Source organism: Heterodontus francisci, chromosome 12, assembly GCF_036365525.1.
Source record: "Heterodontus francisci isolate sHetFra1 chromosome 12, sHetFra1.hap1, whole genome shotgun sequence".
In the NCBI taxonomy this organism is placed as follows: domain Eukaryota; kingdom Metazoa; phylum Chordata; class Chondrichthyes; order Heterodontiformes; family Heterodontidae; genus Heterodontus; species Heterodontus francisci.
Genome location: NC_090382.1, coordinates 30,665,916 through 30,692,582, shown reverse-complemented (window position 1 = coordinate 30,692,582; position 26,667 = coordinate 30,665,916). Strand labels below are relative to the sequence as shown.

The following is a 26,667-nucleotide window of genomic DNA, read 5'->3' as shown; positions in this document are numbered from 1 at the left end:
AGCTGCTGGGATTATTGTAAGACATTCTATCATTCCCAAACAGCCATTTGATAAATACCATAAGGAAGTCTTTCAACTGTCGGTTGCTTGTTTCTTGCCTGATGAATGGGGACCAGCTGTTGAAAACCTGGTGGGAACCTTGTGTATCCATTTTCCCACTTGAACCAAAGTTCAGGCAGACATTTAAAAAGGCGCCCACCATTCCCACCTAAAGCAGTCAGTCTGTTCAAATATGAAAATCAGGATTCTAAGTCTGTTCTGGGACCCCAATAGCGAGTTTCAGGAGAAATGGGAGAGACATGCACAATGTATGGCAGTCGCACTTTTTCCAGGCATCAAGAGGCTTCACCAGAGGGCCATATAGGGATCGCGAGAGGACTCTCCTGAAAGGTAAGTATTTGTTTTTTTTTAAGGTCTCTGTGGGTCCAAGAGAGCTAGAGTGTTTCTCCAGGCCCCATGAAAATACTTCCAGCCTGCTGCTCACCCATCCTCACCGCCGGCGGCATCAGCTTCTCCCTCAATAGGCCTCACCGGCCGGCTGGCTATTTATAGTAGAAGGACAAGTTTCCTCCTCACCTGCAACCGAGGGTGCCAGAAGCTCGCCAGGAAAATGTTAATGAGGCGCACAGCTGAAAATAGTAGGGGCCGCCTGACTAACGTGTTTACCACGCTCTACAGCACACTGCTGATATTGCGCCCATTTTTTTGCTTCACAAACCACTGACCACCTCTAGGTGCTTACCCATTGTCTTTCCAGACAAGGAGGCCAATGAAACAGCACACTGCTGATATTGCGCCCATTCAGCACCCAAGGTGTAGTCTCCCGCTCTGTTGCGGGGTGCAGCATCTCCGACGGAGGGAGGGGCAACAGGCAGCTGTGCCCATCCATGAAGCTCCATGACAAGAGCAACAGCAGCTGACCATGACAAGAAGGGCTCACCTGTACCAGAGAGTGTACAGACTAGGATCAGCTGCCACCAAATTTCAGAGCACCACTGTCGGCGATGACAATGGCTCTCCAGGGGGGCCATCACTGATTTATGGTGCCAGTACCTGCATCAGAGTCACCTGATGCCATAATCAGCAACTCGCCTCCTGCCCCGCTATGTGATTGGGTGGGGGACCAGCGCCTCCACTATGCAAAATGTCCACCCACCGCATGATTGCGGTAGGTCAGCCACCCACTTGACGGATGGGAACGGCACCCTTTTCTGGGCTCACTTCCAGGACTGGCAGCAGCCTCATTAAATTCAGCCCTGTGTGTGCATGGTGTAACTAATGCAATGCACTGTATGAAATGCGGAGCGATGATACCTGATTTGAACTTAAGTTTAGGAAGATCAGAAGCCTCCAGCAATTTGAGTCTGGACTTTGTACACCTTTAGTTCCATTTGCACAGCTTTAAATCTGTTCTAGTTACAAATTCACAACTCTTTGCAGCAAATTCTTCAGTATTCTGCTGTAAATTCTGCAGTAAATATTGTCAAATTATTTGCTGTCATCTTAGCTTGGAGTTAAAGACACCACCACTTAAAAGCACATTTGATGTGAGCAGCAGATTTCATCTAATGCCAACGGTAATAAAAATTTAGTTGTAATGATGAAAACTATTGTGCCTGTACCTCTCACTCACTGCCACACCAGTCCAGTCCCACTGAGGTATGGCAGCCATATGATACAACAGGGCAGGTGCAGCTGACTTCCAAATTCAAACACGGACAACAATAACAACAACAAACATTTATATAGTGCCAAGCAAAATGTTCCAAGGCACTTCACAGGAGCAATTATCAAACGAAATTTGACACTGAGCCACATAAGGGAATATTAGGATGGGTAACCAAAAGCTTGGTCAAAGAGGAAAATGGAAACAGATTTCAATGAATGAATGTCCATTTAAAATATGGATGGTTGGCAAATCTTCTTGTTGCTACCTTTTTATCAATAAAGAAATCAATATTGTACAGAATTGAGCTGCTTTTGACTGGATTGGTGGTAGCGTTGCTCCAATTGGTTTCAGTGTCCTGAGATGAAAGATGAAGGAACTAAGCTGAGGGCTCTTGCTCCTAATTGCTAGATAGTGAGCACGACTGGAAATTGCTCGTGTGTGGATGTTGGAAGAACAGAATCAGGCTTACCAGTGATGCTCCCCTTGGTCAAACAGCCTGTTGACATTCATGAACAATGCCTACTTGAATAAAGTACCCCAGAAAAGAGTAAACACCTTCGGGAGAAGATAAGGGGGTGGCGGTGGGTGTGGAACAAAATAGGCAAACATTTTTTAAAAATAAAGGAATCTAATCACAATAATCAAAATAAAGATGCCCAGGAAAACTGAAATTCTTTGTTCTTTTTTTAATGTTAAGAAAAGTTATGAAAAATACTCGTTCTTTCAAAGCTGCAAAGCTGGCAATCCAGCATGAAGCATAGTGGCAGGCTGACTGATGAGCAGGATAAACAGTGATAAACCAGTATTTAGAAAGAGGTGCAAGAAATACAATGGAGCAGTCACAGGGGAATGCACAGAAGTTTGGATTGTCCTGTACCTGTCTGAATCAGCCAGCTTTCTGAATAGATTATTGAAAAAGAAAATTATATTCCTTGATGCTCATCCCCTGGTAATAGACTCATTACATTTTGCAGCCTTTGCAGTAAGGTAGTTGGAAAAATGTGAATTATATTTTATCTAAATGCACATCAGTTATGCCTGCAACATAAATCAGTGAGTGGAAAGGAGAATACCATTTACGTGAATGAGAGCGACTGCAGAAGTTAGTGACAAATAGCAGTCTTTATAAAGGAAATGCGTCTGTTTATAGGTTGGCATGGCAACAGCCACTTGACTTCAGTCATTATCGTCACCCCTTCCCCCACCCCCACCGACCAGTAAAAGACGTCTGACTGGAGAGCTGAAAGGTTGAACATTTTGAGTGGAACGTTCAACACTCGGAACACAAGTGAAAGTGAAAAAGAAGATATTGCAGTTGTCAGAGGGCTTTTGTGTCAGATATTTCCTATCGGATGCAAAGGAGTGAAATTCAGCTGCCCCTCGAGTACTGAGTGAGGGGATTTTCCTATTCCACACAGTGCAGCATGAAAAGAAAGATCTGATCTGTTGCTGTGTACGTTCTTTAATATTCAGCACCATAGTTTGGTAATGTCTACTTGATTTTTTTTGTGGGAGGTGCAATTAAAAGCAAGTACGTAACTCATTAATATAACATATTCTTCAAATATCAAAGGATTAGAGGTTGCCTGCTCAACTCAACTGAATGGAATATCTTGTGTATGCGTGTAAGCACAGGGCTGCACTTGAGTTTGTTAACTTTTCCTTACCTGGTCTCCTCATCCTTCCACAGGCGGCTTCACTCCAACAGCCTGATCTGCAACTGTCACTTGGCCTGGCTGTCTGACTGGTTGCGCCAACGACGTCCCATTGGGCAGTATGCCCAGTGCACAGGTCCCGTTCACCTCAGGGGCCTGTACATCGCTGATGTTCCGAAGAAGGAATTTGTCTGTAGTGGTAAGTGCTAAGAAGCTTCCTTTTTTTTTCTTACTGATTTATTATTTTTACAAGTGAATGTCGCTCATTCCCACAGTAGGTTGCATAAAGACTTTCAAGGCTTGGACTTTCATTTTAATCAATATACTTTTTTCAAAAGCAGCAATAGCTGCTTTGAAATTGTCCCGGGATTTGTAGGACTGATTTAAGAATTTCCATTTTTGTGGAAATTTTTCACAGTTTTAGTTGTTAAATCTTTTGTGCTTTTCAAGTTCAGGGGCATTTGCACTGGGAAATGGAACATTTTCCTATTTTGGGCACCCAATGCCAGCACTGTAGAGATGCAAGGTAAAGCTCACTCTGCTGTCCCCCAACAATGCTCTTTATCCACTAACCACAGGACTGCACCTACTTCTGACCCAGTATTAGCTTTCCTAGTGCCAAGTTAGGTGTAGTTTTGTAGCCTTTCATTAGATTGAGACTGCCCAAATTTAACTTGGAAGACCCTAATGGGCAGCAGAGGGTGACATTTTGTCAGTCTGGGCTGCATTCAAACCCAGATCAGAGGTTAAATGCTGGTGTACAAACCAACAGTGCCAGCCTTTCCCCAAAGGAAATCCCTGGCATTTTTGTAGTTGTTCTCTTCGAGGACTGGGCTATCCCAACACCTATGGAATCTGGGTTTGAATTCAGCTCCATGTTAGTCTCTGCTCTCTGCTAGCTGGGATTCACTGTGATGCTGTTGGTTTGGACAGGACACTGTAGAGTTTAACTGTGATACCATTGGTTTGGACAGGATGCTATCAGGTTTCACTATGATACTGTTGGTTTCGACAAGATGCTGTGAGTTTCATTGTGATCCTTTTTTAAATTCTTTCACGGGATGTGGGCGTCGCTGGCTAGGCCAGCATTTATTGCCCATCCCTAATTGCCCTTGAGTAGGTGGTGGTGAGCTGTCTTCTTGAACCACTGAGTCCATGTGTTGTAGATACACCCACAGTGCTGTTAGGAAGGGAGTTCCAGGATTTTGACCAGGGAAAGTAGAGGAATGGCGAGATAGTTCCAGCTCAAGATGGTGTGTGGCTTGGAGGGGAATTTACAGGTGGTGGTGGTCCCATGCATCTGCTGCCATTGTCCTTCTAGGTGGTAGAAGTCACAAATTTGGAAGGTGCTGTCGAAGGAGCCTTGGCGAGTTGCTGCAATGCATCTTGTAGATGGTACACATTGCTGCCACTGTGTGCCGGTGGTGAAGGGAGTGAATGTTGAAGGTGGTAGATGGGGTGCCAGTCACGTGGGCTGCTTTGTCCTGGATGGTGTCGAGCTTCTTGAGTGTTGTTGGAGCTGCACTCATCCAGGCATGTGGAGAATATTCCATCACACTCCTGCTTTGTGCCTTGTAGATGGTGGACAGGCTTTGGGGAGTCAGCAGGTGTGTTACTCACTGTAGGATTCCCAGCTTCTAACCTGCTCTTTTAGCTACAGTATTTAAATAGCTGGTCCAGTTCAGTTTCTGGTCAATGGTAACCCCCAGGATGTTGATAATGGGGGATTCAGCAATGGTAATGCCATTGAATGTCAAAGGGAGATGGTTGGATTCTCTCTTCTTGGAGATGGTCAGTGCCTGGCACTTGTGTGGTGCAAATGTTTCTTGCCAGTTATCAGCCCAAGCCTGAATGTAGTCCAGGTCTTGCTGCATATGGACATGGACTGCTTCAGTATCTGAGGGGTTGCAAATGGTGCTGAACATTGTGTAAACATCAGGGAAAATCCCCACTTCTGATGTTATGATGGAGGGAAGGTCATTGATGAAGCAGCTGAAGATGGTTGGGCCGAGGATAATACCCTGAGGAACTCCTGCAGTGATGTCCTGGGACTGAGATAATTGACCTCCAACAACCACAACCATCTTCCTTTGTGCTAGCTATGACTCCAACCAGTGGACAGTTTTCCCTCTGATTTCCATTGGCTCCAGTTTTGCTCGGGCTCCTTGATGCCACACTCGGTCACTGTTGGTATGAACTACATGCTGTAGGATTTCACAGTAATACTGTTGTTTGGACAGGATGCTGTAGGTTTTTATTGTGATGTGTTGGTTTGGACAGGACGTTGCAGTGATACTCGTTTCACAGTGATACTCTTGGTCTGGACTAGACATTGGGGTTCACTGTGATACTGTTGGTTTGGATTAGACACAGTAGAATTTCTCTGTGATACTGTTGGTTTGGATTAGACACTGTACAATTTCACTGATACTGTTGGTTTGGATCAGACACTGTACAGTTTCACTGTGATACTGTTGGAGTAGACACTGTAGAGTTTCATTGTGATACTGTTGGATCCAATGTCACACTAGGTCACTGTTGGTATGAACTACATGCTGTAGGATTTCACAGTGATACTGTTGGTTTGGACAGGATGCTGTAGGTTTTCATTGTGATGTGTTGGTTTGGACAGGACGTTGCAGGTTTTCACGGTGATACTGTTGGTCTGGACTAGACATTGGGGTTCAGTGTGATATTGTTGGTTTGGATTAGACACTGTAGAGATTCACTGTGATACTGTTGGTTTGGAGTAGACACTGTAGAGTTTCACTATGATACTGTTGGTTTGGATTAGACACTGTAGAGTTTCACTGGGATACTATTGGTTTGGATTAGACACTGTAGAGTTTCACTGTGATACTGTTGGTTTGGAGTAGACACTGTCGAGTTTCATTGTGATACTGTTGGTTTGGATTAGACACTGCAGAGTTTCACTGTGATACTGTTGGTTTGGATTAGACACTGTACAGTTTCACTGTGATACTGTTGGTTTGGAGTAGACACTGTCGAGTTTCATTGTGATACTGTTGGTTTGGATTAGACACTGCAGAGTTTCACTGTGATACTGTTGGTTTGGATTAGACACTGTACAGTTTCACTGTGATACTGTTGGTTTGGAGTAGACACTGTCGAGTTTCATTGTGATACTGTTGGTTTGGATTAGACACTGTACAGTTTCACTGTGATACTGTTGGTTTGGAGTAGACACTGTCGAGTTTCATTGTGATACTGTTGGATCCAATGTGATGCCGTTGTTTCAAAAGTAGAGAAGTATAATTGTTGGATTGTGGAGATGGAACTATTTAGTGAAAGGAATCTCCAGCTGTTCAGAAAATAGGCTGTGCTGATCTCTCCAAGATCCAACCATTGTGTAAGATGAACTACAAGGTTTCATGGCCATTGAAAGCAGTAGAGGAAGTCATGTGACCTCATGTAGCACTTCCCGCCCCTTCCCCAAATGATTCATGTGGAATTACATAGTCTAAAATAGCTCCACAAACAAATTTGCGAACAATTATGAAAAATAACTTGTTAAAAACATAATTATTCCATCTATCACAGGAGTTGTATGCAGAAATTTCAAGGAAGTAAGCCTTCTTGTGACAGAAAGAATGTAATTAAACAAGAGCATTGTCTATATATATATATACCTCATGCAGCTCAAAACATGTGGTCACAAGTAGAAACTGGTGAAACTCATACTAGAAAAGCAATTAATTCACTGGAGCCATGTCTGAGTCGGATATCCGCAGTGTGCTTTTAATTAGGATAAATAATTACAGATTCCTGGGATGAAGTTGGATTTGCCCTGTTTCAATTATTGAGGAAGTAATTGGATTTTTAATTGCTGTCTGTTTTCTGCCCTACTTTCTATTTTATTTTAAACCGGTGTTTAAGCTGCAAACCTGGCGGGGCCAGTCATTTGTATTCTTTCCATCTGTTTTTGGTCTCCCTGCTGTAAACAAGATAAAGTGTAGCTGTAGCATTACATTATTTACTCGTTTCTGTGGTAACCTGCGGACTGAGGATCACATTTCACACAGATTGTGCTGTGCACCAGCTGGTCATGAAGGTTCTGACTTATGCATCAGTCAGAGTCGTCTTCATTGCATCTACTGGTGGGCAACATGGTTCCATTGTTATCATTGACACATCACTGTGTTGTTCCAGAGCAACAGGATTCGTGTTCCTGGCTTTAGTCAGCTCTTTTTATTCTTTGTGAGGGTGACACTCCTTTTTAAATCATTTCCTCTGTATATCGCTAGGCATCAATAATTTAAGGTGTGAGGTTGACAGGTAGGTGTGAGCTGTTTACAGTACAGCATCAATACAGTAGAGTTCCCTTCATAAGGAAGGAAGGGAAATCCTTTGGCTATCCAAAGACAAGTTGGCAGAGGTCTGGGGACAGAATGGCTGCCTGCTACTGAGCCCAAGTAATTGTTATGGGACATATACAGAGGAGTGGAAGTCAGTAATGCAATTCTTCTTTAATTTATATTTTCTTTGAAGTTGTTACTCAACAAGTAGAGGTGGATGAGAACCACCCACCGGCAAATGCATATCTCCTGCACAACAGGTGAACGTGGCCTACTGTTATGATCAGGTGAGAAAGGGGCCTAGGGCTTCCCTATCAGCATTTTCCTGGTTTGGCCTTAACCAGGTTTAATTTTTAAAACGCCGTATTTTTAGCTTCCCTCTCAGTGAGTCCTTGCTCACTGCTCTCTAATTGTAATGGCAAAGAAATCAACCAGATAGGTTTTCTCAGATTTAAACAAGAAAGGTGTAAGTTTATTAACCTTAAAACTCTAATTCAGTTCAAACTGCTAAAAATACACGACACAACCATGCTAACATGCATGTGCAATAAACACACATGCAAATAGAGACAGAGGAGGAGAAAGAAGAGGAAAGGTTTGAAGTAATAGCTGGAGTTCAGTCACTGGCTTTGGGTTTGATGTAAAGTCTTTGTTTGAAGTTAAGTCTTGCAGTACTCGTTGGGGCCCAGTGCACACTTTTAAACTTGTTTCCCTGATCTTCTGGCTTGAGGCTTGAGTTACTTGTGTGAGTCCCTGGAACTTTGCGTGAGAGCAAGAGAGAGAGACCTTGCTTCTCTATGCTCTTTAAAAAGCAGTTTGTCCCTCTCTGTGTCGCACAATTCAAACAACCCCCAGGTTGGCCAGCAGGTCAGTCATGTGACTAACTCCTTATTTCTAACAACCTCGCCTGTGAGGTTTGTGGATTCCCCCAAGCATACTAGACTCTCTTGGGGGTGTGGGGGTGGGGCTGGGGTTGGAATGCTGGCTCTTACACATTCAATGTTTCTTGATCAAGCTCCATCTGGCTAATTGAATCAGGAAGGCACTCCCATTGTCTTCTTCAGGCAACTGTCTTTTAGAATGAAAATGTGCAGCCATGTTTTCAGCCACTGTTGTGGTCTTTTTAAACAAGTTATTTCAAGTCCAGTAACAGTTCAAAAATAATGTTCCATACGATGAAATTAATATGTCTCATTTTGGTAGGTGTGGTTTCCGTCACGCCTACATAAATGGTGGGACGTTCTAATCTTTAACTAACTATAAAGTACATACCTCGTGATTCGGCGGACGCGGACACGGGGACTGCTGGGTAAGTGAACTTATATTTTCGGGCAGTGGCTAAACCGGAAACATTACACCTGTAGAGTCTCCCACCCATCCTCCTCCTCTAACCAAAAAAAAAGGACTCTTGTGTGGAGGGTTTGGTAAGGTAAGGTTTTCCTTTATTTTTACTTAATCTCTGTGTCAATTTAGAGCAGAGGGGATGGAAGCTAGGGCAGTTGCATGCTCCTCTTGCAGGATGTGGGAGGTAAGGGTCACCACTTGTGTCCCTGCTGACTTCACCTGTGAGAAGTGCACCCAACTCCAGCTCCTCACAGACCACGTTGGGGAGCTGGAGCTGGATGAACTTCGGATCATTCAGGCGGCTGAGGGGGTGATAGAGAGCAGTTATAGGGAAGTAGTGACACCTAAGTTACAGGATAAAGGTAGCTGGGTGACCGTCAGGGGAGGGAAAGGGAATAGGCGCACAGTGCAGAAATCCCCTGTGGCCGTTCCCCTCAATAATAAGTATACCGTTTTGGATACGGTTGGGGGGGGGGGGGACCTACCAGGGGAAAGCCACAGCGGTCAGGTCTCTGGCACTGAGCCTGACTCTGTGGCTCAGAAGGGAAGGGGGGAGAATAGGAGAGCGATAGTGATAGGAGATTCAATGGTTAGAGAAACAGACAGGAGATTCTGTGGTCGCGAACGAGACTCACGGATGGTATGTTGCCTCCCGGGTGCCAGGGTCAGGAATGTCTTGGATCGAGTCTACGGGATTCTTAAGGGGGAGGGGGAGCAGCCAGAAGTCGTGGTACATATCGGTACCAATGACATAGCTAGGAAAAGGGATGAGGACCTGAAAAGCGAATATCGGGAATTAGGTTGGAAGCTAAAAGGCAGGACGAGCAGGATAGTAATCTCAGGATTGATACCGGTGCCACGTGCTAGTGAGGCTAGAAACAGAGAGCGAGTGCAGCTGAACACGTGGCTACAGAGCTGGTGTAGGAGGGAGGGCTTCAGATATGTGGACCATTGGGATACCTTCTGGGGAAGGTGGGACCTGTACAAGAAGGACGGGTTGCATCTGAACTGGAGGGGCACCAAAATCCTGGGCGGGAGGTTTGCTAGCGCTCTTCGGGAGGGTTTAAACTAGTTTGGCAGGGGGATGGGAACCGGAGCTACGGATCAGTGGATGGGGTAGCTGTTGAACAGGCAGATACAGAGTGCAGAGAGTCTGTGAGGAAGGTTAGACAGTTGACAGGGCAAAGTTGCAGCCAGTATGATGGGTTGAAGTGTGTCTATTTTAATGCAAGGAGTGTCAGGAATAAGGGTGATGAACTTAGAGCATGGATCAGTACTTGGAGCTACGATGTTGTGGCCATTACGGAGACTTGGATATCACAGGGGCAGGAATGGATGTTGGATGTTCCGGGGTTTAGATGTTTCAAAAGGAATAGGGAGGGAGGTAAAAGAGGTGGGGGAGTGGCATTGCTAATCAGGGATAGTATCACAGCTGCAGAAAGGGAGGTCGTCGAGGAGGGTTTGTCTACTGAGTCATTATGGGTGGAAGTCAGAAACAGGAAAGGAGCAGTCACTTTGTTGGGAGTTTTCTATAGACCCCCCAATAGCAACAGAGACACGGAGGAACAGATTGGGAGGCAGATTTTGGAAAGGTGCAGAAGTAACAGGGTTGTTGTCATGGGTGACTTCAACTTCCCTAATATTGATTGGAACCTCCTTAGTGCAAATAGTTTGGATGGAGCAGTTTTTGTCAGGTGTATCCAGGAAGGTTTCCTGACTCAATATGTAGATAGGCCGACTAGAGGGGAGGCTATGTTGGATTTGGTGCTTGGCAATGAACCAGGCCAGGTGGCAGATCTCTCGGTGGGAGAGCATTTCGGTGATAGTGATCACAACTCCCTGACCTTTACTATAGTCATGGAGAGGGACAGGAGCAGACGGGATGGGAAAATATTTAATTGGGGGAGGGGGAATTACAATGCTATTAGGCAGGAACTGGGGAGCATAAATTGGGAACAGATGTTCTCAGGGAAATGCACGACAGAAATGTGGAGGTTGTTTAGGGAGCACTTGCTGCGACTGCTGGATAGTTTGTCCCGATGAGGCAAGGAAGGGATGGGAGGGTGAAGGAACCTTGGATGACAAGAGATGTGGAACAGCTAGTCAAGAGGAAGAAGGAAGCTTACTTAAGGTTGAGGAAGCAAGGATCAGACAGGGCTCTAGAGGGTTACAAGGTAGCCAGGAAGGAACTGAAGAATGGACTTAGGAGAGCTAGAAGGGGACATGAAAAAGTCTTGGCGGGTAGGATTAAGGAAAATCCCAAGGCGTTCTACACTTATGTGAGGAACAAGAGGATGGCCAGAGTGAGGGTAGGGCCGATCAGGGATAGTGGAGGGAACTTGTGCCTGGAGTCGGAGGAGGTAGGGGAGGTCCTAAATGAATACTTTGCTTCAGTATTCACGAGTGAGAGGGACCTGGTCGTTTGTGAGGACAGCGTGAAACAGGCTGATATGCTCGAACAGGTTGATGTTAAGAGGGAGGATGTACTGGAAATTTTGAAAGACATGAGGACAGATAAGTCCCCGGGGCCAGATGGGATATACCCAAGGATATTACAGGAAGCGAGGGAAGAGATTGCTGCACCTTTGGCGATGATCTTTGCGTCCTCACTGTCCACTGGAGTAGTACTGGATGATTGGAGGGTGGCAAATGTTATTCCCTTGTTCAAGAAAGGGAATAGGGATAACCCTGGGAATTATAGACCAGTCAGTCTTATGTCGGTAGTGGGCAAATTATTGGAGAGGATTCTGAGAGACAGGATTTATGATTATTTGGAAAAGCATGGTTTGATTAGAGACAGTCAGCATGGCTTTGTGAGGGGCAGGTCATGCCTCACAAGCCTTATTGAATTCTTTGAAGATGTGACAAAACACATTGATGAAGGAAGAGCAGTGAATGTGGTGTATATGGATTTTAGCAAGGCGTTTGATAAGGTTCCCCATGGTAGGCTCATTCAGAAAGTAAGGAGGCATGGGATACAGGGAAAGTTGGCTGTCTGGATACAGAATTGGCTGGCCCATAAAAGACAGAGGGTGGTAGTAGATGGAAAGTATTCAGCCTGGAGCTCGGTGACCAGTGGTGTTCCGCAGGGATCTGTTCTGGGACCTCTGCTATTTGTGATTTTTATAAATGACCTGGATGAGGAAGTGGAAGGCTGGGTTAGCAAGTTTGCCGATGACACGAAGGTTGCTGGAGTTGTGGATAGTGTGGAAGGCTGTTGTAGGTTGCAATGGGGCATTGACAGGATGCAGAGCTGGGCTGAGAAGTGGCAGATGAAGTTCAACCTGGAAAAGTGTGAAGTGATTCATTTTGGAAGGTTGAATTTGAATGCAGAATACAGGCTTAAAGACAGGATACTTGGTAGTGTGGAGGAACAGAGGGATCTTGAGGTCCATGTCCATAGATCGCTCAAAGTTGCCACCCAAGTTGATAGGGTTGTTAAGAAAGCGTATGGTGTGTTGGCTTTCATTAACAGGGGGATTGAGTTTAAGAGCCGCGAGGTTATGCTGCAGCTCTATAAAGCCCTGGTTGGACCACACTTGGAACATTGTGTTCAGTTCTGGTCGCCTCATTATAGGAAGGATGTGGAAGCTTTAGAGAGGGTGCAGAGGAGATTTACCAGGATGTTGCCTGGACTGGAGGGCATGTCTTACGAAGAAAGGTTGAGGGAGCTAGGGCTTTTCTCATTGGAGCGAAGAAGGATGAGAGGTGACTTGATAGAAGGGTACAAGATGATGAGAGGCATAGATAGAGTGGATAGCCAGGGACTTTTTCCCAGGGTGGAAAGGGCTATCACCAGGGGGCATAATTTTAAGGTGATTGGAGGAAGGTTTCGGGGAGATGTCAGAGGTAGGTTCTTTACACAGAGAGTGGTGGGTGCGTGGAATGCACTGCCAGTGGTGGTAGTAGAAGCAGATACATTAGGGACATTTAAGCGACTCTTGGATAGGTACATGGATGATAGTAGTATGAAGGGTATGTAGGTAGTTTGATCCTAGAGTAGGTTAAAGGTTCGGCACAACATTGTGGGCCGAAGGGCCTGTACTGTGCTGTACTGTTCTATGTTCTATGTTCTAACTACCACTGCTATCTTTTAGCTGGTCTGTATTGTACTGGAACTAGGTGGCTGGTTAGCAAGATGGCTAGTGTGTGGTTCAGAATAAAGCCAACAGCGTGGGTTTAATTACCGTTCTGTCTGAGGTAGACTTGGGGATCTGCCTCTTTGCCCTGCCCCTGTTGGTGGAATATGGCTGTTAGTCTCTTTCGACAGCACCTTCCAAACCCATGATCTCTACCACCTAGGCAGCAGATGCATGGGAACATCACCACCTGCAAGTTCCCCTCCAAGTCACACACCATTCTGACTTGGAACTATATCACTGTTCCTTCACTCTCGCTGGGTCAAAATCCTGGAACTCCCTTCCTAACAGCACTGTTGTGTACCTAACCCACATGGACTGCAGTGGTTCAAGAAGGCATCTTACCACCACCTTCTCAAGGGCAATTAGGGATGGGACATAAATGGTGCCCTCGCCAGCGATGCCACCTCCCATGAATGAATAAAATAAAAATCTGTGATGCTGTCACAATCAAAGCTGAAGCAGAAACTGAACAACAGATGTTTATAAAAGGATGCAGGAGAAGGTTAGGGCAATGGAATTAAAGTATGATATGTAGTGGGAGGTATATGTAGGTAAAAACCATTGAAAATAATGGCATAGGCTTCTCCATCCAGCATTGTTTCCTGAGTGTTACTGATAATAGAAGAGATTGGCAACTCTGTGTACCGCAAGCGGTAACTTTTGTCAGAACTATTGCCTACGGTAAGCAGAATTACAGATCCCTTCCATTACTGCACTGCATTACTGCATTGGACAGAGGCCTGCTCCTACCTATTAGCAGTAGTATTAGGTAGGCATGGTCTGGGGGTAAAGGGCTTCAGGGTAAATGGATTGTGGGGAAAGTGGATAATAGCGAAGGGGAGAAGCAGAAGTCAGTGAAGGATAGAGGGAAAGGGACAAGAGCGGTGGTTGGGAGGAGGTAGGCAGAAGAAACTAGGAGTACAAAATGAAAATGATGCGGGTCTTTTACTATGAATTGCAATAGCCTGAGACAGCATATGTCAACAAATTGGAAATGTCCCAATCTGATCCAGGGGGCCACTGCATGCTAGTGAATTATATCTAATGACTATCTTTTTATAGTTCCTTTTCCAGCTACCCAATATCTCTGACAAAAAGTGTTTCCCTAGACAGTACAACAGTAAATAGGCCATGGCTGGCTTACATTAAACAAAATACATAGAGCATCAAGGGTAATGAGACTATGGATGCTCCGTTGTCAAGGGACCTGATTCTAATCAAACCTCAGCTGCCTTACATTAACAGATCCCAGTGAAAATGCAAGAGATACTGTAATAGGACAATGAATGAATCTGCAACCTGAGGGCCTGATGATAACCAGTCCTCAGCTGCTGCAGTTAGCATATTCTACATGAAACAACTTAAAGTAAAACTAGGAAAACTTTGGAATCTGACCATAGTTGGTAAATCAATGAGTTGTAAGGCTTTTATTTTTTATTTTATCTTCCTGACTCACCACCAAGTTCAAAAGCTTTGCAGTTCAACATGATTAGAGTTTTGTTCAACTTGTATTTCTAAAAAGCCAGAAGTGGATAGTTTGAGTACTGGTGTAAGTGATATACTGGTCTACTTGTTGAAATGTTTTACATTGTAAAAAATTGTGGCTGCCTCTCCACATTAACACAGCTCAGATCCAGTAAGAGTTGTATGGAGGAATTCAAGGGATGTGTCCACCCCTATCTGTGATGCCAACTTTCCATTTCTATGTCTTTTTTTTGTTTTTTTTCAATGACATCACATCACAAATGTAACATTTCCTGAAGAAAATGGCCACAAATTAATGCACAATTTACCAAAACAGAAAATAACAATTAACAGATAAGAGTAATATTGTGAAAGAACACTCCCATTATGAAGGTGTGACTAATAAGTCCTGTCATGCCCACACAATCCAAACTTATGAACTATAAAATGAACTTATGAAGTAAACCCAAAACGGACACTTTTCTTGTAAACAAAATGGAGTTAAGAGGGCAGGTGACCTTTGCTTTCCTGCCAATACACATTGAATTACAAGAACCCTGAACTAATTTTCATGGCTGGACAAGTCTTGGAGAAGTTCTTAAAATACAAAAGGCCTTTCCGGGCATATCCCTGAGAAATCATTAAAATGCAAATGACCCTTTCTGTGATAATGGCTGCTTCTCTCCACCTGATTGAGTTGACAATACTATTGCAGACTTTTGGACTCCAAACTCAAATTGCAAAGAATGGGTGTGAAAAGCTCTACTTTATCAAGGTGAGATGAGGATAAATAACACCCTGACTTCATTGTCTAACAACAGCCTCACCATCAGAAACTATTTATAAGGACGATGGAAAGAGAAACTATGGTCACTTGACAGAAACTCGATTTCTGATCAGCTTTAATCACAGTATATTCTGGACAGACAAAGGAAATCCATTTATGCCATTGAAGAGAGAGGACCATGCCTAAGATTATCATTTTTGAACTTCATGTAGGCAGAGATGGGAGTTGGCTTTGAACTCCCTACCTGAGAAATTGTACCAGGATTTCGCCATTGACCTTTGGCTGGAATATAACAAGAACAGTCTGCAACAGTGCATCCATCTTCCTGAACTTCCCAAGTCTTTCTTCAATGACCAAGGGAAATGATTACAGGCCTACGCCATTTCAAGTCTTCCCCCCACCCCCGGGTAAAAGCTTTAAAACCATCAGACCTAAACGCATATTATCTTTATAATCTCTAATCTTTTCTTGAGTGTATGAGTGTGAGCATGGGTGTTGTTGCATATATTTCAGGTGTTGTATCATAAATATTTATCTTTCTTTTAAACTTACAAGAAAACCTGTCATTTGTCTGTTCTGGATAATTAAAGCACTCGGGTGAAAAAAAAACTGAAATAAAACGCTGTCCTCGGTCAATCGAGAGTTGGAAAACGGGGAACCATCCCTTTCATTTCTCACCTGTCCGTAACAGTCTTCAGTTCATCATTCCAATGGCCCAGGTAATATCTGGTATCTCATTCAAGTATCTGTTTTTCAAATGATGGTGATTGAAGGGGGCATCACATTTGAGACTTGTTCTATGCCCAACTGAAATACACACTCATACATTTTTCAACTTTCATCAAGAGTTAGGGGCTGATTTTTCCCCACGCCGCACACAGGGAATGATGTCAGTTTAGCGCTCCTATGAGATGTAGGTGGTTCAATGGTAGCACTGTTGGTTTGGAGTCAGAAGGTTGTGGATTCACACCTCACTCCAGAGATATGAGTGCATAATCTGTCCTGACAATTCAGTGCAATACTGAAGGAGTGCTGCCTGTTAGAGGAGACATTAAACTGAGGTTCTTCTGGGTAGAGGTAAAAAAAATCTCGTCACGATTTAGAGAAGAATTCCCTTGGTGTTTTGGTGAATATTTATCCCTCATCCGTCATCACTAAAACAGATCATTTATCTCATTGCAATTTGTTGGGCAAAATCCCCAGAGAAACTGCATAAATAGCCACTTGTGCCATTTCTCAATAGTTTTCACTGACCACCCCCAGAAGTTACAGCAGGACATCAGGAGAACCCCTGGGGAAATTTGATTGCAGGTATTTAGTGTAGATGAGGAATCAATTAGTGGGATTTTGGGGTCAGGAACAATTTAAGGATAAGAAATCAAAAGAGGAATGTGTTGATGATGCACATAAATTGGTAAATGCTTTTGGACTTACCAAAGCTCATGAGCAAACCACCCATGGTTAGTTGTTGAGTGATCAGTGAAGTAATTTGCAGGTCGCGCATAAATATATGCCAAAATATTAACCTTAGCCCCTGATTTTAGATTGTTCATTGCCATAGTGTTTAACCAAATGGAAAAATATATGTTTATCGGATGAATCTGGTGATGGGTTTCATTAGTTTCTGATGGGGCTGATAGTGTGATGTCTGTAGTATAAGGAACTGAAAGGGTTAATGATTGAAATAGTGTAAGGAATACCTCACACCATGAGGATGTAAGAGATCACATGTGAGAGAGTCTGGAGGGAGATGCATGGCTTCAGAGGAGTCACACAGACTGGTGTGAAGCTGCACATAGTTAGAATGTAATAAAGAGTTAATGTTCAAAGTACTGAAGACTCAGTAGTCTCTCTCAGCTAGACTAACTAAGTATATTAAGGTGGCAGCAGATGAACCAAACAAACCACATGGTGAACAGTGGTGTTCTAACCATGAAACACCCAGAAGAATTTGAAGAAATACTTTGAAGAAGGCTAACTGAAAAGAAACACCAAAACTGAGAAGAGGCTGTGAAAAAGCTCCAGAGCTGCTCCATGGATGAAGGAGGCATGGAGAATCAGGGAATCGGCTTGCAGAGGCATTCAGGCTGCACCACAGAGGTGGGTAGTCTGTGAAAAAATATGCGGTCCAGCAATCACAGACTTCGAGTTGGAGAGCCAAGCAATGATTGGGGATCTTGTGAGCAACCCAAAAAAAGGATAGAAAAGGTTGTCCCGAATGGCATTAGGCAGACAGCACTTGGAAAACCAAAAGTCCTTAGTGAGGGCGGATTTGAGGTCAACAACATTACACGTGGTGACCGGAGCAAGTGAAAGAAAAAAAAAGAGACTGCAAATACTTGATATGTTAAGTGGAGAGAGAAAATAAAGTATAGCAGAAATGCTACAAAACTGTGTGTTAAACAAGGAGGAAATAAATCCAAAGTCGAGTGGTGATATTTCACAGAGAGAAACGGTGACCAAAGCAGGAGTTAGTGCGAGACTGAAAGGCACAGGGAGCTTCCGATACTGGAGCAAAAAAATTTTTGAAGAAAATAAATGGCATAGAAAGCCATGGATCTTAAATTCACAATATCGGGGAGGTTTGGACACATGGAAGGACCGAATCTAATCTCAAAATTGGTCACTCTGGTGAAAAAGATTTTTGAGATATAGAATTGCTTCCAAATTAGACAGCTAGTCTGAAGCAGAGCAAGTTAACACTTTGCTGTATTCTATTGGAGCAATAGGAGATTATGTTATTACAAGGCAAGGCATTAATGAGACATCAGACAAACTTGATGAAGTTTTTAAAACCTTTGATCGCTATTTCAACCTGAGGAGCAATGAGATTGGGAAAGACTTATCAGAGGGGTTCAGAAACCAGGTGAAATAGTTGATGCTTTTATTAATAACTTTTACAGACTAACAGAAGGATGTGAATATTGAGACATAAAAGCAGAATTAATGAGACCACATTGTAGTAGGTATTGCTGATGAATCCCTATCAGATTTATTGCAGTCTAAGGAAAACCTCACCCTAGACAAAGCAAATCAGCTGGTGAGGAAAGCAGAGATCTAGAAGAAGAACAGAGCAATCTGAGAGGTGATGAAAGACCTTGGTTCAGGAACCAGCCACCGTACACACTGGGCTGTAAAAGAAGGTACACTGGGGTTGAGGGGAGGAGGTGGGGGAAGAGAAGTGCAAGATGCCATGAAACCCTGCCTGCGCTGTGGCACCAAAAAGACCCACAGGCATGAACAGTGTTCTGCAAACAAAACTGAATGCTTTCATTGTTAGAAAATAGACCATTTTGGGAAGATATGCCAAAGTAAAATCTCTACTTCCAAAAGTTCAAAAGAAAAAGTCTTCAAGCATAGAGTTGTTAATGAAGTTGAACAACCTCCATCAGGAGAGAAATCAGAAAATTTCCTTGGTGAGATCAATGAACCCAATTTTGGTATGCGGATATATATGTCAACAGACATATCACTAATTTTAAACTGGACACTGGAGCAAGTGTAATGGTCTTATCAGACAAAGAGCTGTGGTTATTAATGTTACCTGCAACCAACAGAAACTCAGTTACATGGCCTAGGAGAGACTGAACTGAAAGTCAAGGGAAAGCTACAGGCAACACTTTAGTACAACGGACAGCAGATATTAGAAAAACTGTAAGTTCTAAGGAATCAGGAATTCTCTCTCTTAAGTAGAAGAGTTTGTATTGACCTTCATCTTATAAGAAAAATGGAAGAAGTTAAACAATAAGAATACAGGAATCACTTCCAAAAAGACTTCCCGAAATTATTTACTGGTCAAGGAAGACTGAAGACTGAATATAGTATTACTGTGCGAAAAGATGCTAAACCACGCCCACTAAAGAAGCAAGTCCAACATCAATAGAAGAGATGACCAGGATGGGAGTCATTTCTCCTGTCACTGAACCTACAGAGTGCAGTTTGGGAATGGTTCCAGTTCCTAAACCTAATGGTACTCTTGGCATTTGTGTAGACCTAACACAAGAAGGCTGAAAGAGGAGAAGTTCATCTGATGTCCTCACTGGTCGAAATCTTGGCAAAGTTATCTAAAAGTATCATGTTCACAAAACTTGACACAAATAGTGGCTTTTGGCAAGTTCCATTGGATAATAAGTCAAGGTTATTGACAACCTTCATTACTCCAGAAGATTTTGTTTTAATTGTTTACCATTCTGCATAACATCAGCACCGGAAATATTCCAAAGATCTATGTCAAACATTCTACAGGGCCTTAAAGGAGTAATATTCCTATGGAGGACATCTTAGTCCATGGTGAATCCATTGAAGAACATGACCTGTGAGTTAGAGTGCTTTTGAATCAAATGCAAGATGAAGGACTAACATTTAATGAAAAGTGTGAATTTTTGAAAATGTCTATTTGCTTTTTAGGACACATTGTCAGTAGCAAGGGCATAATGGCAGACCCACAAAAGACGAGAGACATGAGTGAATTCCCACTTCCTGCCTCTGTCCAAGATCTTCAACGATTCCTTAGAATGGTCAATCAGTTTGTAATGAGTTCTTTTTGTTGTCTGATACAATATATATGAGATATGTGAAGTCCAGTTTGCTGAAGATCTCAGATTTATTAACAGCTAAACTATTATATACAGTACAGAGCAAATTATTTACACAACCTTCGTCTGGGTGTTACAGTTGCAGAGTGACTCTGGCTTCGAGTCACATGATTACATCCTGGTACTTGGCTCATTAGCATTCTGAGATCTTAAAGACACATCACTTTTAAGGCAATCATAGAACATCCCCTTTCTTTCCAAAGATAAGTCTCTTATGCTACAAGTCAAAAATACATAAAATTAAATAACATCAAAATTAGTTATACGGGATAGAGATTATAAAATTTACATGGATAAAAGCTTAATAGTCCATATATCATTTCAGTGGTTTGACAACTCTTCTAAATCTGGTTATGTTATAACCTTTTGGGGATGTGGATTTTGCTCTTGGCTGTTCTGGGTTTGCAGGCATGTTGTCAATGTGTTGGTTGTTGTTCTGTCATATCCTCATCGTCTAATAGCGTTCTTTTGAGTTCGCTGTATGTAATTGGGGTATTGCACACTTCTCTTAGTTGGCTTTGGTTCCTTCTCAACACGGCTCAGTTTGATGTTGTAATCTCATAGGACCTAGGCTCACAGCATATTTTGGATACTTCTGCGTGCAACCATGTTCTCATTGTGGGGTGTATGACCCTGACCTTTTGACCTATGTGTAGCTGAGGTAGTTCCATCCTTGCAAGTCGGTCATGCACCATCTTCATTCTTCCTTGTTTTTCGAGCAGTGTCTCCTGCATCTGATAATTTGGACAGATGATGGCTTGGCAGACTCGTTATCATTTGTCTGCCAAACATAATTTCTGCTGGTGACGGTAAGCCCATATCTATGGGTGTAGCTCTGTGGTGGAGCAGGGCAACATGAAGATCTTGTTTTGTTCTCCTCCACTTCAGGATAAGTGCTTTGACTGTGCGAACCATGCACTCGGCAAGACCATTAGATTTAGGGTAATGTGGTGAGGACGTCACATGGCTTACGTCCCATTTGGCACACATATCCCTGAAAGGTTTGCTCCTATACTGTGGCCCATTGTCAGAAATGATTTCGTCAGGTGATCCGATTAGACTGAATATGGCAATTAACGTGTTTGCGATGACCATGCTTGATGTGTCTTTTACCTGCCTGACAATTGGAAATTTGGAGAAATAATCAGTGACTAAAATAAAGTCATCGCCATTAACGGAAAATAAATCCGTGGCGATTTTGGACCAAGACTGACGGAATCTTGTGAGGGTGTAGAGTTTTTTGCGTTGTTGTGGCTGGCATGCATTGCACATCCTCACTAAACTTTTGATGTCACCGTTGATCCCTGGCCAATAAATAGTATCTCATGCTATTCATCTTGTTCGCTCTATATCTATATGGCCTTGGTGAAGTTGTGACAAGATGTCCTTCAGAGAGCTTTGAGCAGAATCACTTGTTTTCCCTTGAAGGTGACACCTCTCGAGATACCGCGTTCAACTCTATAAGGCCAAAAACATCGGAGGGTTTCTGTCACCTCTTTTACCATATCAGTCTCAGGTCTGTTTTGCTGTGGACTTTGCATATCAGTTTGCATTTACGCAAGTCTCTGGCGCTCTCCTTGCTGTTGTTGACCTGTTGCTACGCCGGTCTTCTGTTTGCTTGTGTCCTGCTGTGACTCTGGCTGCATCTTTAGAGCCAGACCTTCTTGCATTGGTGGACCCAGTGTCCTTTTGCACCGCACAGCTTGCACAGATTTTGAGATGCAGGACAACTTCGCGGTGAGTGGGACCAACTACACTGACCACACAGCTTGCTTGCTTTTAGTGACCTGGTGATGGTGCCAATACTGTTGACTGCACCTAATGCTTGCAGATGCTGTTGTCCAGCTACAATGGCTTCATATTTCCTGCCATCTTCTAGCAGCGCATCAATGGCTGTGACGTTTCTTTTACCCCAAGAGGGCTTTTTGAAATGTTTCAGTAGGCATTGAGACAATACCAGCTCCATTAGACACTCCGACAACCCAGTTTCTGAAAAATCGCATTCATTGCCCTTACTATGGCATCTACTGATGAACTGGCCTATTGATTCCTGTGGCTGTTGTCTGTAGGACATCAATTCTAGGCAGTGTATTCTGAAATTCACTCTTAATCAGAGCTGATCTTCTAGCACTTTCCATATCTTTGCGGGATCTTTCTGGTCCTCTTCAGATAAGCCAGAGGTTTTGATTCTGTGTAACCCCCTCATTTCTAACCGCTATCATTATTTTTACAGCCTGCTTCTCTGGTTCTACAGTCACTTGGTCTGTGAAGCATAACTGCATTGTTCGTTTAAAATGTTTGAACTCAGATAGGATATAATGGCCTTCCAGTTCATGGTGGGAAATTTGATATCCATCTTTCTGCTGTTCTTTTGCTTTCTGCTCTTTATTTAACTTTGTTCTATTTACTCTGCACTGTTTCCCCTTTATGAAATTCTTTATTATCTAGACTACCTGCTTGGATGGAGAGGAGGGATGTGTGACAGTGTTCTGTGTTTATTTTGCTTTCAGCTTTTAAGCTGTCTGTTTACATAGCTTTTCAATAGGCAGTTCAGTTGTTTTTTTGCGAGAGTTTGTTTATGTTCTTCATGCTTGAGTGGTTTAATTTTTTCAAACTTTGGCTGCTGTGAATGGAGACTCTGCAGTGATTGAGCTTTTCCCACGCTTTTGCTGATGGACGCCTACTTTAATAGTGCTGACCTCAATCAGCCTGGGAGAGGAATTGGGTTTTCACTGGGTTTTTTTCACAGAGCCTTTGAAAAGATTCATTTTTTTAAGCACTTCAAAGCTATTTCTTTTTAACTGGGATTCCTCAACCATCGGCACAATGACTCACCTGATCACAGGACTTTATTTGCAGTCTGTCGTTCTGTGCTCTGTCTTCTACAGTTGGAGGTAAGTTCTTTCTTCTTTCCACTTTTGGGCCAGTATTTCTTTTGAACTTTCTCTCTTTTAGCTGCAGCAAGGGTGGTTTTCAAAGCTGTTTTACCTTTGGTCATCAAGCTTAGATCTTGTGTTTTCACCACCTCTGCCATCATGTAATGAGTTCTTTATGTTGTCTGACGCAACATAAATGAGATACGTGGAGTCCAGTTTGTTGAAGATCTGAAACAGGTTTAGAAACAACGAAAGTATTATATATAGTCAGAGCAAACTATTTACAGAACCTTTGTCTGGATTATACCATTGCAAAGTGACTCTGGCTTTGAGTCACATGACTACATCCTGGTAATTACTCATTAGCATACTGAGATCTTAAGGGGACTTCACTCTTAAGGCAATCATACAACACAGTTGGCAAAATTCTTATCTAATTTAGCACAGGTTACTGAGCCCTGAAGACAACTATTAAGGAAAGCTCAAGCGTGATGCTGTGATGCACATCAGGAGCAAGCATTTCAAAGGATAGTATAGGTGCTGATTTCGCTGGATAACTTAGTGCATTAAAACCCCTAACTGCTAACCACAATTTCAGCAGATGTTTCATCTGCAGGGATAGGGGCAGTCCTTTTTCAAGAACAGCCAGATGGATGTTTATCATGAGCATTGTCTGAGACTGAGACGAGGTATACCATCATAGAGAAAGAAGCTCTCGCAGTCACATGGGCTTGAGAGCAGTTCTCAGATTATATTATCGACTTAATGGTTCTCATAGAGACAGAACACAAACCCTTAGTTTCCTTACTTGACAAAAAGGAACTCGCTAGAATGCCTCCGAGAATCTAGAGATTCCGTTTGAGGCTTATGAAGTTCACGTATGAAACAGTATTCGTACATGGCAAGCAACAAACAGCAGAAGCATTCTCCAGAGCTGCTGTCGATCATCCTAGACAACAGGATCTTAACGTTATTCATGAAATTGAGTTATATTCTCAGTTCATTGCAACACAATGACCAGCAAGTTCAAAAGAGCGTGAAGAAATTCATCATGCTCAGATGCAAGTTGAGGAGTGCATCTATATCCACCAATATTGCAAAGAAGGCTGGCCACAGCAGCGTCCCAGTGGTAAGAGGATAAAAATCTTCTTCGAACACAGAAGACACTTTACAAATGTGGATGATTTTCTGGGATATAACGAGAGGCTGGTGATTCCGGACTCAGTCTGGGTAGATATCGTGGAGAAAGTACATCAGGGCCATATGGGTATAACAAAAAGTAGAGCATGGGCTCAGTCCTCCATGAGGTGGTCGGGAATATCAAGAGATATAGAAGAAATGATTTCTAATTGCCAGGTATGCGCAGCACACAGACAGGATCAGACCAATTATCTCATCCCAATTCCCAACCAGACCATGGTAATGGATCTATTCATGTTTAGTGAAAAATCCTACCTGATTGTCATTAACTATTTATCAAGGTGGATTGAGGTCAAACGTTTGTAGACAACAATAACAGAGACAATCACTCGAGTGTTACGGGAGATCTTTGCAACACATGGTATACCTGGCCAGATAGTTTCTGATAATGGACCACAATTTGCAAATAACTACTTCATGCACTTTGCAGGAACGGTGGATTTGTACATCTTACAAGTTCCCCTAGATATCCGCAATCTAATGGCGAAGCTGAAAGAGGAGTCAGGACTATCAAAGCACCATTAAAGAAAAATGATTTTCAAACAATGCTCCTAAACTACAGATCTACTCCATTACAGTGTGAATTAACACCATCAGAACTGATGGGGAGAAAGCTCAGAGCACAACTTCCAATCCTACCCAAAAAGTTACTTCCAGGGCTAGAAGTCCAGGATTATCAGAGTTCAAGACAGAGAAAAGTCTTACTGAAGGAAACAAGCCTATAATTGTAATAGGAAATACCATACCAGGAATCTACATAAGTTGACTGAAGGACAAAAGGTATGGGTACGAGACCAGACAGAGAAGGAGTAATCATCTGGAGAGATGAGAATCAACAGAGATCTAATGTAGTACATACTACAAAAGGTACTGTAAGAAGAAACAGGAAAAATCTTTCTATTCATCAAAGACATCGATCAGTCATACATTTGGACGAACCAAATGTTGAACCTGAAATTCAGAAAACACTGGATACAACAAACCTCAAAGAAGTCTATCCAAGTCAAGAAACAGGAGTTCAGAAAAAGATTACTAATCTTCCAAGTCTGACAACAACATGACAAGGGATAATCATGAAACCTCCTGACAAATTGAATCTGTAATGTCAGAGTTGGGGGAGATGGGGTAATACATAAAAATAAAAAAGTGAATGTATAAATATATATATGGATAAGGACTTGGGGGAGATGTAGTATACGGGTCTGAAAGGGTTAATGTTGAGACAGCGTAAGGAGTACCTCCCTCTATGATGATGTAAGAGATCACATGTGAGAGAGACTTGGAGGAAGATGCAGTGTGGCATCAGATGAGACATACAGACTGGTATGAAGCTGTACATCGTTAGAATGTAATGAAGAGTTAATGTTCAAAGTACTGAAGACTCAGTAATCTCACTAAGCTAGACTAAGTATATTAAGGCAGCAGCAGACAAACCAAATATGCAACAATACCTTATGTTAATGCACAATCACACTTTAGTGTTGGAAAAAAAGGCCCCATCATCGAGTATCATTTCACATTTTCTGAGAATTCTGTAGAAACAGTGTGTAGCAGACGCAAACACAAGGTCTTCTTACCTTTCCCATGTTTAAAAAAAAAGTATGGAGGCAAGAGGCATAAAGGATGGAAAAAAATAGGGAAAAGTCAAGGGCAGAAAAGAATAATCCATCAGTGACTTTATGGGGTTTTGCTAATCCCACAAGAATAATCCCAAAAGCCCAATGGAACAGCTGTTGGTAATAGATTGATACGTGCAGAAAAGGACAGGTCATAGTCAAATGTTTCTGCAGGGAGTCATGTCTTTGGTTAATGAAATGCCAACAGAACTCCAGAGAATTGCAAGCTGTGCATTTGTAAACTTTGTAGCCACTGTGACAGATGGAGCAGGAAAGTTGGTGCTTGTTTCCTTCAATCCCTCTCTATTCAGTGACGTATAAATAGAAAACGGTCACGTAGAATGAACGTGCCTGTAGCGATGGAGAGCCCTGAATGTACTTGAGAAGTGTAGTACTGCTAACTTACACAGATAACAGTTAATGTGCACCATTCTTTTAAAATTGCAGTTTCAACTTTTTTCAAATGTTCCTATTGTCTTTGGGCCAAGTTCTTGGTTAGATTGTTAAGGGATGGTCTCACGTAGAATGTAATTTATTTTGTCCATCTTTCTTAGCAATGAGCAAACCTTCTGTCAAAAGTATACCTGTGTTCCCAGTTCTGGGGCTGATAGGGTCTTCTTAGAAATGGAGGAAAAGTGAAAGGGAAACATTCATTTTAAGATATTTCTCCCAGCCTCAAAGAAGAAATTAGACCCTTATTTTTCCCTTTCAATTGTAAATAAATAGAATTAAATATGACTTCCTTTTTTTGTCTTTCTGATAAGGTTGCTTTGATTAGTTTTATTTAATAACTTGCAATTGCATATTTTATTTTTTCATGGGATGTGGGCATCGCTGGCAAGGCCAGCATTTGTTGCCCATCCCTAACTGTCCTTGAACTGAATGGCTTGCTAGGCCATTTCAGACAGCAGTTAACAGTTAACCACATTGCTGTGGGTCTGGAGTCTCATATAGACCAGACCAGGTAAGGACAGCAGATTTCCTTCCCTAAAGGTCATTAGTG

At 42.8% G+C, this 26,667-nt stretch overlaps 1 protein-coding gene across 2 annotated transcripts in view; it reads left to right on the top strand.

Annotated features, from left to right (window-relative positions):
* The window catches only part of LOC137375798 (slit homolog 3 protein-like), a 909,976-nt gene that overhangs the window by 488,643 nt on the left and 394,666 nt on the right, over positions 1-26,667 (top strand). For both annotated transcript variants that reach the window (XM_068043263.1, XM_068043262.1), the window contains one exon: positions 3,360-3,523. In XM_068043263.1, coding sequence (XP_067899364.1) covers positions 3,360-3,523 — 164 coding nt within the window. The remainder of the gene's footprint in view (positions 1-3,359; positions 3,524-26,667) is intronic.